This window comes from Pleurodeles waltl, chromosome 10, assembly GCF_031143425.1.
Source record: "Pleurodeles waltl isolate 20211129_DDA chromosome 10, aPleWal1.hap1.20221129, whole genome shotgun sequence".
NCBI classification, from domain to species: domain Eukaryota; kingdom Metazoa; phylum Chordata; class Amphibia; order Caudata; family Salamandridae; genus Pleurodeles; species Pleurodeles waltl.
The window spans coordinates 1011653653-1011667958 of NC_090449.1; the positions used below are offsets into that span (position 1 = coordinate 1011653653).

The 14306-nt window shown below is 43.7% G+C and overlaps 1 protein-coding gene across 2 annotated transcripts in view; it reads right to left on the minus strand.

The window, feature by feature from the left end:
* Positions 1-14306, minus strand: part of DNAJC13 (DnaJ heat shock protein family (Hsp40) member C13) — an 876382-nt gene that overhangs the window by 506988 nt on the left and 355088 nt on the right. For both annotated transcript variants that reach the window (XM_069211911.1, XM_069211910.1), the window contains one exon: positions 9611-9693. In XM_069211911.1, the coding sequence (XP_069068012.1) occupies positions 9611-9693 (83 nt within the window). The remainder of the gene's footprint in view (positions 1-9610; positions 9694-14306) is intronic.

Here is a 14306-nt window from a genome sequence, read left to right on the forward strand (position 1 = left end):
TCCCACATGAGAAGGCAGAGCAGCTGCAGCCTCAGCACACCACAAGTGTGCTTACACTGCATTTTGAATAATGAAGTAGCTTATAACACACCTTTTCTAGAGTGCATTATAATTGTCAGTTCATAACACTAATCCAGGATTGGCAATTACTGCTTGGCACATATTGAACTGTTTTTTGTTTTGTTTATCAGACTTGATTGTATTTACTTAAAAACAGTGTCACATTTAGACATGTAACAAACTGATTATAACAGAGATACACTTAACAACCAGTCATCAGCATACAAAATACATTGTAACTGTAAAACAGTACAATTTTTGTCTTCTGATAAAATTATAAAATTCTCTATTATTGATCTCGAAGTTCACAGTCAACATCTATACTCAATAAGAGTGGGAGAGAAGATGCAACCAGGGGATATTGCAAGCCAAGAGGTAGTTGTCACGTTTAGGGTGACTAATATCTAGAGCTTCCTATTATTTCCTTCCAAACAAAAGCACAATGGAACCTTATAACTGCTGAAGCAGCATGATAAGTCAGTTTCTACCATCACACATCTGTTGAGCGCACTGGAGGCGTGGGTTACTCCGAAATACTAGACACCCAAAAATTTGCCTCAATCATAACCCCTACTTTTCCTGGATCAGAGAGAGTGCTAAACCTTAATTTCATGAGGCAATATGTCCCTGTGTTGAGGTATCACCCCCCTCAACCCCACAAAGTATCAGAATTTATTAAAGTCAATAAATTAAATAAATGAATAATGGGTCCCACTCAATAACTGAATTCTACATCAAATGAACCGTTACAAGAAATTACAAAATTCAAAAGTAGAGCAGTACAAAGTACATTCCCTGAAGAATCTCAATGAGAAAGTTATTCAAAGAAATGCAAAATGAAATTCAAAAATGAATTTATTATTTTACGTCCCAAGTGGGCAACACAATCGGGAGAGCAATAGACAGCATTCCTAGAACAGAATAGTCTTTTGAGAAGCCCTTTAAATTGAGATTTTTTTTACACATTATTTGCAAATATGTAATTAACAGGAATGGCAAAATCATTGTGATGTGAGCAAACTTATCATTTCACCAGCAAATCAGAGCACAGGAAAAATAAATGTCAGTGCCTTAAAACTTAAGCATTATCCTAGTACATGAATAATTATTTTGGACTCTCTTTGTTAATATTGCCTGGAGATGCGAGTACAAATTTGATACTTGAACAATAATGTGTTATATTAATGCATAAGGCACAGGGATCTAAAAGAAGAACATTGAGATTAAGGTTGCAGTTGATGACTGAGCAAGGGAAAGTTCAAGAGCAGCTTAAACAGTGACTGTTGAAATAAACCAGTACACTTCAGCTTAACTGTGTGCTGCAGAATTTGTGAGGAGAGACATGGACAAGGAGAAATTCATGACTGAAAAGGGTGACTCCCATCTTGAACACAATGGAGATTTATACCCAAATTGGGACGTAGTCAACAAACATTAGAAAAATTCACCTTTATACTTCACAAAGAATTTGTTTCAAAAGCATCAGCACTAGATCAGTTGACACAAGAGAAATAATGCATTCTGCATACTATTACTGATGAATACAAATATAAATGTATAAAAATATCTAACACATAAACCAAAGCAAAAGGATACCATATTTGCAATATTGGTGTTCTGTCCGAGGGCTTAACTGCATCGAAAATGCCACCCTACACATAAATGTGTTGAACGAATTTCTACAATTTGTCTCTCTTTATCCTATGAAAGGACATTTTAAGATCCACCAATATTAAGTAAAGGCCATTCTTTTCTATTTGACCATCCACACAAAAACAAAGAAATGCAAACAAAAGGATTATGTTAACCTGTAAGCACCTGTTTGTGGCAGGTAGTGCTGTAGAGTCACATGCTCTGCAAACTCCTGCCATCTAGTGTTGTATTTAAGAATTGTGCAAGTTGTTTGTCTTTGAAGAAGTCTTTTGAGTCACAAGGTTGAGTGACTCCTTTTCTCGCTGATGTTGCGCATGGAAAGGCAGGTGAGAAAGGAGTGAAAGGTATGTATAAGTAAAACGATGGCTATGCAAAATGTAAATATGTAGTGTAAATGCAACATCCACAGGCGTCCGGGGATGGCGCATGTGAATCCACAGCACTACATGCCACAAACAGATGCTTAAATGGTAACATAATCTGTTTGGTGGCATGTGTGGCTGTAGATACACATGCTCTGCATAGACTGTAAAGCAGCCCCCTATAACTCAGTGGCTAGCCTGTGGGAGTTGCAGTTACCCGGAAAAGAGTACGTATCATTGCCTGACCTACACTGGCTTGTTGGTGTGCTAAAACATCCACACAGTAGTGCTTGGTGAAGGTGTGTGGAGCTGACCATGTAGCTGCCCTACATATGTCAACTACGGGAATGTTACCAAGGAAGCCCGTAGTGGCTTTATTTTTACAAGTGGAGTGTGCTCTGGGAGAAACAGGTAAAGGACATTTGGCCTTAATGTAACAAATTTGAATACATGTGACTATCCTTCTGGCTATGCCTGATTTAGATATGGGGTTGCCTTTGGAGGTGGAGAAAAAGTCTACCGAGTTGTTTAGTCCTTCAGAAAGTCTTAGTTCTAGCTATGTAGAACATGAGCGCTCTTGACATGCAAGGTTTGTAGAGCTCTTTCTTTAAAACAGTCTGGTTGTCGCAAAAACACTGGGAGCTCAATATACTGACTGAGATGAAATTGTGAAACTGCTTTGGGTAGGAATTTAGGATTGGTACAAAGAACCACCTTGTCTCTATTTATTTGGAAGAAGGGTTCTTATAAGTTTTAAGTCTGGAGCTCATTAACAAGCTTGAGTGAGGTAACTGCGACTAAGAATGCCACCTTCCATGATAGAAACTGAAGCGGGCATGCATGTAAAGGCTCAAATGGGGGACTCATGAGTCCAGCTAGTCAAACATTAGCTTCCAGGAGGGGGCAGGGGAACCCTAAGGCGAATGACGTGTTTGAGTCCTTCCATGAAAGCTTTATTGACTGGAATTTGGAACAGTTAGAAGTGCTGTCTGTTTTGGAGGTAAGCAGCTATTGCAGCTAAATGTAACTGAATGGAAGAGTAAGCCAAGTTTGCTTTTTGGTAATGAAGTGGGTAACTGAAGATGACCTGTACGATGGCTTTGGCAGGGTTATCTGTTTAGTTTCATTGTAGTACGCAAAGCACTTCCATTTTGCAGCATAACATGCTCTAATGGTAGATTTAAGGGCTTCTTTAAGAATGTCTGTACATTTCTGCGGTAACCCAAGGTGGCCAAACTCTATAAACTCAGGAGCCAAATTGAAAGGTTGAGGCACTTGCGGTCTAGCTCCCTGATTTGTACTTGATTCTGAGTGAGAAGGTAGGGCCTGTTGGGGAGCTTATCGTGTGGGACTACTGAAAGATCCAGATGTGTGGTGAACCAGGGCTGACATGCAAAGGTGGGAACCACAAGGATCAGAGACGTTGCCTGAGCTTGTGACCAGAAATAGAATGATAGAGAGAGATGGAAAACATAAGCAAATATCCCTTACCAACTCATCCATAGTGTGTTGCCAGTGGGTGCAAAAACCTGGAGGCAAAGTTTGGGAATTTTGCATTTTCTGGTGTGCGAAACGGTCTATGTGAGGGGACCCCCACATTTGGAAGTATGACTTCCAAATGTGACGAGTTCCCATTCGTGGACTTCTTAATGCATCCTGCTGGGCAGGTCTGGAAAGTCGTTGTCTACTGCCAGAAGGTATTTGGGCAACAGGTGAATATTGCAGTGAAGTGCGGTGAAGGGTCCACTTCCATATGGTCTGAGACTAGTGTGTTCGTTGTGAAGATTCTCTCTCTCTCCCCATTCCGATCACCCCGCGGTTTTTGCAGATAATACATGGCTGTCATATTGTCCATCCAGACTAGGAAAACCTTGTGAGTCAGGTGAAGGAGTTTTCAGTGCTAGGTAGATCGGCTGAAGCTCCAGGTAGTTGATGTCTAACAAGTGGTGTCTGGCATCCCAGAGACCTTGTATCGCGAAGTCCCGCCAATGGGGACCCCACCCCGTCTGTGATGCCTTCTTGATAAAAGAGATGTGAGGAACAGGGTCCAAAAAAGGTCACCCGTTTAGCAGATAGCTGGTGTTCCACCACTGTACGTTGAGTGTGGCAGTCTATCAACACTAGGTCATCGAGGTGACCCTTTGTTTGAGACCACTGGCAAGCTAGACATTGTTGGAGAGGATGTGTGTGTAGTCTTGTGTGGGTGAACTTTGACAATGCAAGACACCATCATTCCTAGCAGTCACTTAACTGTCCTTATTTTGATTATGCTGGGACAGGAGCAGAGTTGCCAGAAAGTTCTGAACTTGAGCGGTATTCGGGTAAGCTAGTTCTAACTGAGCATTTAGGAGTGCTCCCAAATATGTCTGAACCTATAGAGGTTGTAGGTGAGACTTTGCGATGTCGATAGTGAAGCCTAAGCTGTGAGGAAGGAGTATTGTCATCCAAGTGTGCTGCTGGCAATGATGACGAGTGCTGGCTTTGATGAGTCAATCAGCCACACAGGGGAATACATGTAAGTTTTGTCTTCGCAGATGAGCCATGACCCTGCCAAGTACTTTGTGAACACTTGAGGTGCGTCAGTGACCCCAAAAGGAAGTACTCTGAACTGGTGGTGTTTGCCTGCTACGACAAATCTTAGGTATTTGTTGTGAGCAGGGTGTATTGATATGGGAAAGTAGGCATCCTTTAGGTCTAATGATGACAAAGTTGCCCTGTTGCAAAAGGGGAATGACATCCTGTAGAGTGACCATGTGGAAGTGTTCTGAAAACTGAAGTCTGCCCCTGACAGGTGTTGTGTGATGAGGGGGAGTGTGTAGGTAGTCATTGCTTGGCAGTGGGTGTTGCTCCACATGAGAAGGAAGCATTTCCTTCACCATTGTTGTTTGTAGCTCTATAGGAACCTCTCATCTGAAATAACTCCTGGTGTAGGATGGCTGAGTTTGTTTTTGCTGGGATATGGCAGTGTCAGCGGACGAACATTTGTACGTTTCACTACAGCCTTGGTGGTGAAAGGAGCCCTTCTGAGTGGTAATCTATAATGCTCCCATCGCCTTGGTAGTATCTGTATCTTTTTCAAATGTTCCCATGTGGCATCTACCTGTGGTCCAAACAGATGCTCTTTATCAAAAGGCTTATTTAAAAATGCCTGCTGGACCTCTGGTTAGAAACCAGAACACTGCAGCCCTGGTTGCCTTCTTAACAGGATGCTGGTGTTAACACCCCTTGTGGCTGTGTCTGCTGCATCAACGGCGCACCTTATTGAATTGTTAGTGATTATTTGGCTTTCAGTGACAAGCTGTTGCCCCCTTTTGTGGTTTTCATCTGGGAGGTACTGCAATAGTTCCTCCATTTCATCCCAATGTGCCTCTATCATAGCGGGCCAAAAGGGCCTGCAAATTGGCAATCTGACAATGGTTTGCAGCTTTGTGTCACCAACTTCTTCCCAGCGGTATCAATTAGTTTGCTCTCCTTTTCAGGAGCAGGAGAGTACACAGTGGCTTGGCTATTTGCAGGCAGTGGTGGCAATATAAGAGTCAGGGGGAACTTCACTTCTTATGAAGAGAGTGTCTCTGAAGGAGCCACTGTTTGTTGTGTTTATCTACCCAGAGGGTGATAACCCTGGCCTGGACTGGCTCCTTGAAGATATCCTCAGCATGTCCCATCATGCTAGAAAGCATGGGGAAGAATTGGGTGTCTGTGGGTGGAAAACAAGGTATAGAATAAGAAATCCTGTACTATAGGATCCTTTTGAAGCTCCACATTATGAACGGCTGCCACTTTGGATAAATATAAGCTGTTGACACGAGGTGATTACTTCTGAAGGAGAAGGACATGCTGAACAGAGATCAGGATCATCGAGTGGATCATGTGAAGGGAATTGTGGTGGTGGGGTGTGTGGAGGGGAAGGAGGAGGACGATGGGTTGGATTCATGGCCTTGTCCTTTGTCTTTTTTCTTTAAGGAACATGCATGTCCAAAGACTCCTCAAAGGTTAACTTCCTCTCTGGGAGTGTGGGACAGGAGTGGTTGCAAAAATGGGCCAGTCCCCTGTTGAATGAAAAGTTCTCTCTGTCTGGTGTCCAACTTTTCCAGGATCAATTCAACAGGTGAAGGGGAGCTCAAAGACGAGCTACAGTCGTTCGGCTCCTAGGCTTTTGGTACGGAGGGCTTCGAACTTGTGAACTTTGGTCAGCGCTGAACTCAAAGGAGGTTGCTTTCTCATTGGTGCTGAGATTCGGATCAACATTGATACCCTTTCTTGGTCTGGAGAGTCTGAGGTCAACGCCTTTGCCTTCATGGCAGTATTCGGCGCTAGGTCCATAGGCGGGGCACCCAAATCATTCTTTCAGAACCAACCATGGCCGGTAGACAGTGGGTGGTCCAGCGACCTCTGTACGTAACATTAGGGACTTTTTGGAGAACTTTGGCAGTGGAGCAGGAGTCACAGTACTCATGTGCTGGGCCGCTGGCAAGTCCTGCACCTCGATACCAAAATTGATGTCTGAGATATCTTCAAAGGAGAAGGCCTCTTCCCCCCTCAGCAGTTGGCTCCTCCTGGGCATGTTCTTCCCCGAAAAGATCTAGGGTCTCGTCCGACCCTATCTGGGCCATTTCAAGTCATCAAGCCTTCCAGTTCCTAAGAGTTGCGGTAGGTCTTGCGATCCTCAGGCGATAGGCAGAGGTTGCACATGAGATGTTGATCAGGGTGTGGATATTTGGGATGGCAAAGCAGACAAAAACAAAAGGGTGTGCGTTCCATCTGAAGAACAAGCCATAGACATGTGAAAGGTTGGCCTAAGATGGGCAGCAACACCCCAAAGGGCGGTCAGTTGGAGCCCGAACCAACGATATTCGTAGGTAGCACAAGAATGGAAAAGCGTGATTGAAAAAAATACTGACGAAAGCATTAAGAGAACCATACCCAAATGAGTCGAATTTATGGAGGCACACACGTCCGAAACCAACAGCGGAGAGAAAAACAGTCTAACAATGGAGTTGATGCCCATGCGCAATATCATTGAGAGGATGAGTCACTCTGCCTCGTGACTCAAAAGACTTCTTCGAAGAAAACAACTTGCACAACTCTGAACCCAACACTAAATGACAGGAGTACGCAGAGTTTGTGTATGTACAGCCACATGCCATTGAACGTAATATTTGCTTTCAGGGTAAAGGACTACGATAAAAGGTGCCTGGAGAAGATGATGTGTTTGTTCATCTGCTAGACATTCAGTGTGCGTACTAGTAATACCTTACCAAATACATTCAAACTGGCATCAAGAGCCACATTTGTCTGTAAAAAGATCACCTTTGATGCTCTAAAGTAGGCAATCTGGACAATCTCTAATATCTGGAAGACTGTTTTGCACCATTAAAACATTCATGTAGGTCATAAGAGGAGGACCAGAGATCAGTTGATTAAGAAAATGAATGAGCAAATTGTTGGAGATGAAAGCTTTGGCGCACTTTTGGCTATGCAGTGTATTCATTATTGTACTTGGGATCAAAGGAACAACTGGTTTGCACTCAATGAGCCGGTCCTAATATCTCTGATGGTAAATTTGTAATGTGAAGTGTAGCCGGTCAACCAGATTTCCAGTGACTCGATGTATAGAATAAATCACACTATCAACAGTGGACATCCATGTGGAACACTGTATGTCACTAAGAGAAACAGCATGAATAAGTCCAGTTGAGTTTTCCATGGTTGGGAAGTGAACAACTTCTACTCATCCTTTCCAGATAATCTGGAATGGCTCAGAGGTGAACACACCTTGTTCACTTGGGGGTTGTTTGCTTTTCCACCAGACAGCTATGGAAGACTTATGTCACTGTCCTTACTTCTAACAGAGATAGATGATTCCTTTAAGGTCTCAGCACACCGAATGAGCATGTTGGAAACAAGGTAGGTCTGACACTTGAATACTGTTGAAGATGTCTACAGTCTGCATGCCAGATATATTGTCAATGTATTGTTTGCTGAGAAGTTAATTTGCCATATTTTTCATAACATTATATTTTGCATCCAAAATAGTCCAGATTACTGAACTGCTCAATCACTGAAAGGTGGTTCACAGATTATTATGACGTTAGCAGTGTTTGATGGTCATAATTGTTTTCTACAAGCTACATGCAGAGAAGGAAGAGATATGAGGCAAAACCAACACTTTCCCTGAATGATCCTCTGTATTTGTTGGCTATTTCTTCTGGCAACCATTGGAAAAACTGATGTTTTTTTCTTAAATGGCTTTAAACAGGCAATAAATATTGTCACATAGGGGCACAAGTACGGCCGACCTCTCACTTTAGCAAAAAGGGAACTGTCCATTTTTACTACTGGAGATGTTCTTCGTTCTTTCATGCTAACATAAGATTAGGCCATGAAAGACCCAGCAACTTATTGTGAATCTACCCTAACACCACCAGACACCTAGTCATGATAGGCTTAGATGTGCCATAGTTCAGACAGCCCTAATGTAACATCACGTTTGTATAATTATGAAAGGCATCACATTTATTTTCCTTATCCCTCAAAATCTAAATAGCTAGTCAATTCACTATTTTATCAACAAGATGTTCCAAAGAAGACACTGATCAATATATGCCAGTCTACTGGTGAATCCACAGAATATTCCTTTGTTTCTGAGAGTGAGACCTTCTGCCATGATCAAGACTGCTTGGTACAGACAGTTAGCAGATGCTCTAAGTACACTACCACATGTCACTATTTCTACTTGGTATTCTAATGTTTTGTGTCAGAGAATTACAAGTGGTATCTCTAGAAATCAGCAACAGGACTCACTCTGCAAACCAGTTGGTTAAAAGACTTAGACTCTGGTGTCTTTTGTGATGTGGAAAGAGTAGAATGAACAAAAGGTCTAATTCTGTTGAGAAATAAGTCCTCACAGACAGCCACTGCTATGGTCAAGGGCATGCCTTTAAAATATTGTAGTAATGCACCTCATTGGGATGTGATCTTTGCAATGACATTTGTAACAACATCTAGTGCCTGGGGAACTATGTGATGCATAAACGCAGAAGAGGCCCGCCCTGATGACTACAATTTAGCCCAATTGTTAGATGTTTGGTTCCCAACATATCAAACAACAGCTCTAAGTATGCAGCAACACTTGCCATTTTGCTCTGAAATAGAAGGGAACCACAAGTGATTACTGTAGAATATGTTGGTCAAAGAAATCCATTACATCCTAAACTGTGGTGCAGAGCAATTGGTCACCAATCAATGAACATAAATAACTTTTAAAAGCAGGTAATGTAACACAAGGTGGTCAAGGCAAGCTTCTATATATACAGTTAAATCCCAGGTTTAGTTGAAGCATGTGATCTTCACAATGCTTTCCTTTATCAGTAATCTCTGCACAATAATTTTTCAGTTTCATTTTTAGACATGCTTCTCTGTGGTGATAGTTTTAAAAATCTTGAATCACAAAATCTGACTCCCTATTGCAAAGGAATTAACAACTCCTAACGCGTGAAAGCAAAATCACATTTCCAAGAAACTCAAACATTTACCTGTAATAAAACAGTTCCCAGTTGGACTCAATCTTTATCCTTTGCCTTCTCTTTCTTAGTATGACTGGCTTCTGAGTAATATTCTGCAATCACAAAACAGACCTTGACAATTTTAAGCAGAAGATGAGACACTATAGCCAGGATTAGGAAAACCAGAGAAAGTGTAAATCAACACAGTATGTAATGCATTTGTGATGGCACCCACAAGCACTACAGCTATCCTTTAAAAGGGGTAACCTCTTAATGTTGGTAGACTAGAAAATGGGAAGCCGGTTCCCCCAACATTGCAGACTGTTTTACGCTGACAAAGACATTTTCTAATATAAAATGCAGTTCTTTAACATGTAAAGGAGGGTACAGAGGGTAAGGATAGAAATGGAGAGCAGATTTAGGAAGACGGTGACCATGCAACAAATAAAACAAAAGAAGAGCACCAACCTACGGTTTCCGGGGAGCAGGTGGGCACAAGAGAATGTACAGAACTACATGCCATGATCAGATGCTTATAGCGTAAGTAACATTTTCCATTTAAAAAGCAGTTCTCCTTCAAGTGGGGAGATTAGCCAGAGGATGATGCAGCGGACTGGAAGAGTGTACAGAGTACAGTCTGGCCAACATTCACTTGTTGGTGTGCCTAGGCATCCACACAGTAATGTTTGGTGAAAGTGTGTGGAGTGGACCAGTTTGCTGCTTGGCAAATGTCTGCTATAGGAATATTGTCTAAAAAGCCACAGAGGCACTCTTTTTGCAGGTATAGTGGGGTCTGGAAGGGACAGGCAAAGATGATTTGGCTTTAGCATAACAGGTTTGGATACATTTGGCCAACCAGTTTGCTATTCCTGTTGTGTGGTTTGGAAAAAGGGAAGAAGAGTTGTTACATTTTACGGAAAGGTTTTGTTTGGTCAATGTAAAACATGAGGACACTTTCTAGTGTGTGGCAAGCTCTCGCCTTCACTGACTCTGGATGTGTGAAGAACACTGGGAGCTCAATACTTTGAGGTGGAAAGAAGAGCCCACCTTGGGGAGAAATTTGGGGTTTGTCCTAAGGACTATTCTATTGGTGTGAAGTTGAAAGAAGGGTTCTTGAAGGGTAATAGCATGAAGTTCACTCGCACGCCAGAGGGAGGTGATCACCACTAGGAAAACTACCGTCCAGAAAAGGAACTGAAAAGGGCATGAGTGAAGAGATTCAAAAGGACGAACCATACATCTGGCAAGAACTAAGTTTAAATTCCATGTGGGTGTATGAGGCACCCTCAAAGGAATTACTTAACTCATTCCATAAAGGTTTCAATGACGGGAACCTTGAAGAGTGAAAAGTGCTCCCTATTCTGAAAGTAAGAGGCAACCGCGGCTAAGTGGAGTCTAATGGAGGTGTAAGCGAGGCCTTATTTTTGCAACTGGAGCAGATGACAATCAATGTCTTCGACTACTGCTTGGGGAGGGTTGATGTGCCTTGGAATACAACAGTGAACAAATCTTTTCAATTTGGATGCACAGCAAGCTCTTGTTGTAGGCCTGGAGGCCTCTGCAAGGATGGTTATACACTGCAGAGGTAGGCTGAAGTAGCCAAAGCATTCAGAAGCCAAATCACGTAATTCAGCTGCTTGGAGTGTCTGAGTGTGCCTTGGCTCTGCATGAGAAGATCCGGCTGGTTGGGCAGCTTCTCATGAGGCACTAGAGAGAGAGGTCAAGGAGGGTGGCCTGCCAGGGATGTCTGCCCCTAGTGGGAGCCACCAAGATGAGGGCGAGGGATTTTTTCAGCAGCCTCTGAATCACAAATAGAAGAAGCAAGTGAGGCAGAAAAGCATAGGCAAATATCCCTAGCCAGTTCATTTACAGTGCATTGCCCATCGACTGTCAGTATAGGTACGGGGAGGCAAAACTTGGCCATTTTGTGTTTTCGGTGGTAGCAAAGAGGTCTATGTCGGGAACGCCTCAACAACATAAGTATGGGAGTAGAACTTTCAGGTGGAGTGTCCACTCGTGGACTTGTTACTGCATCCTGCTGAGTAGGTCTGCAAAGTCGACTTCCACTCCCGGTAGGTACTTTGCTAGCGGGTGAACTCTGTGATGGAGTGCCGAGTGCCAAATGCCCTGAGCTAGTACAGACAACTGCGGAGAGTGAGTGCCACCTGCTTCTGCAGGTAGAACATGGCGGTCATGTGGTCTGTGTGAATGAAGACCACCTTGTGCTGAATGTGGTAGAGAAACAAACTGAGGGCGAGCTGGATGTCCAGTAGCTCCAGATAGTTGATGTGGAAACCTTGTTGGAGGGGTGCCCACATGCCTTTAACAGTGATGTCTTCTAGGTGCACCCATCGCCCGGTCGGGATGTGGAACTGAATCGAGAAAGGGCTGGTCCTCCAACAGGTGGTCGCTGTTCCACCATTGCAGAGAACAATTAGTGCGGCCACCGATAAACACTAGATCTTTCCAATGGCTACCGCGTGTGACCACTGTGCAGCTAGGCACTCCTGCAAAGGGCTCATGTGTAACCTGGCATGGGGAACTATGGCAATTCAAGAGGCCTTCAAGGTAAGTAGGCCCATGGCTGTTCTGACCGCTACCTAACAATCTCTCTGAAAAAGAGGGAACAACAACCGGAAAGTATGAACACACCCTAGGCTTGGATATACTTTCCTGGTGACTGAACTGAGTACCTCCCCTGGAAAGGGATGGACTTGAAGGGTTTGTATGTGGGACTTGGTGAGACTGATGATAAATGCTAGACCATGTAATAGGTCTACGGAGGCCTGCTTATGTGCAAAGCACTTTCTAGCACTTTTGATCAGCCAGTCATTCAAGTTAGGCAAGACATGGATCTTGTGCCTCCTCAGATGAGCAGCCACCAAAGTAAGACAATCTGTAAACACCCCACGGTGGAAGTGATGAGGGCACGGTGGTGACCCTGAAAGGAAGCATCTTGAACTGATAATGCTGACCACTTTCCACGAACCGGAGATACCAGTGATGTGCAGGGTGGATGGGGATGTGAAAGTAGACGTTTTGCAGGTTGGGGGCAGTCATGAAGCCGCCTTGCTGTGGGCAGAGGAATGATATCCTGGAGTGTCACCATGTGGAATTGGGCTGATAGGATGTATTTACTGGGGGGCTGAGGTACAATATGGGCTTGAGGACTAGTCTACTTTGGGGATGAGAAAGTACAAGGAGTACACTTAATTATCACAGAGTGGAGAGGCACTGGTTCTACATACCCATAGTGAGCAGAATGCCTTGGTGTTCCTGGGAGAGAGAGTGTTTTCAGGGAGGGATGTATTTTATTTTTTTATCAACACTTGGGGTTACTTCCTTAGCTTTTACAGGGTCTTTAAAAGTTTTAGGAGCTGTTCTTAGCATGCATTTCTTTCTGATGATGGAAAGAACCCAGTGATCAGAGGTGATCCCCTGCCAACGGGTGAGGAACCTCTGCAGTCTTCCCCAACAGGTGCAGTATGATCAAGGGGAAGGGAGAGGGAGTTACTATTTAGTTGTGTCTGATGTGGCTTCGGCACCTCTATCTCTGCCTCTAGGGCTATTGCTCGTGACCTCCCCAGGAGTAGCTTCATGATGGTGAGGTAGATGACTCGGGGGAAGTGGTCTTGGTGCCCCATCTGTAGTTGAACCTTTCAAAGAAACACTGCATAGGAGGAGGCTGGATGGTTCATATCGCCTTTGCGGTGTTTATGTCCTTTATTTTCTCCTGCATCTCATCCACCTGTGGGCCAAAGAGGTGCTCAATGTCAAAGGTCAGATCGAAGAGATGCTGTTGAACCTCTTGTTTGAAACCAGAGGCACGCAGCAAGGCATGGTTTATGCGGATTGGGTAAAAGAACTAAGTTGTACTGGTGATGAACAGCGAAAGGCATCAACTTGGAGCTCGCAGGATGCTCGTTCAAAACTGAAGGAAAAGAAACAGTCTTACAATGGAGCTGATGCCCATGTGCACTACCAATAGTAGGTGGGGTCACCATACCTTGTGACTCTAACTACACACGGCCAAGACCAATTCTAGATGGCAGTAGTATGTACAGCATGTGTATTTATGGCTACACATGCCATGAACAAACATTTTCAGTAGCACAGAAAATTTAAAAAGTAAGAATTAAATTCCAAATGTCCAACTGTGGCCTCACAAAGGGCTTCGGCGGAAACATGTGTTGTGAACCTTAAATAAAATCTGATCACAAGTCAGACGATCAGAAGGTGATCAGGCAGCCTGGAAGAGACAACAAATAGCCTTTAAAAGTACCCAACGTAGGTCCATGCAGGGCTAATGACATAACAAACAGAACTTAGGACAGTTTAGCCTGTAGTGGGTCAATTTGGTGGGTACAGCAACAAAGTCACCAACTTGTCCTGCGCCCAGTGTACCCAGTCTTTATAAATTGATCCTGGTTACCAGAATAACATCAATGATATCAGGTGGAAGACTGAAGAAAAATAGCTAGCGTTGCTCAATCTTCACACATAGAGGTGCAGATTGTGGAGGCCTTACGATGCCCTGTTGCTGCAGTAATAGATCCTCTAAGAGCGGCAGCTTGTATCAGAGGACAGATTCTTTCGCAAAGGTGTTCCCAATCCGGAGTCATTAGGATGACTTGGGCAAGGTCAGTCTTGATCTTCTTCAGAACTCAACCCAGACGGTTTAGCAGCAGGAAGGCATACAGAACTCCTGAGCTCCAGTCTAGGAGGA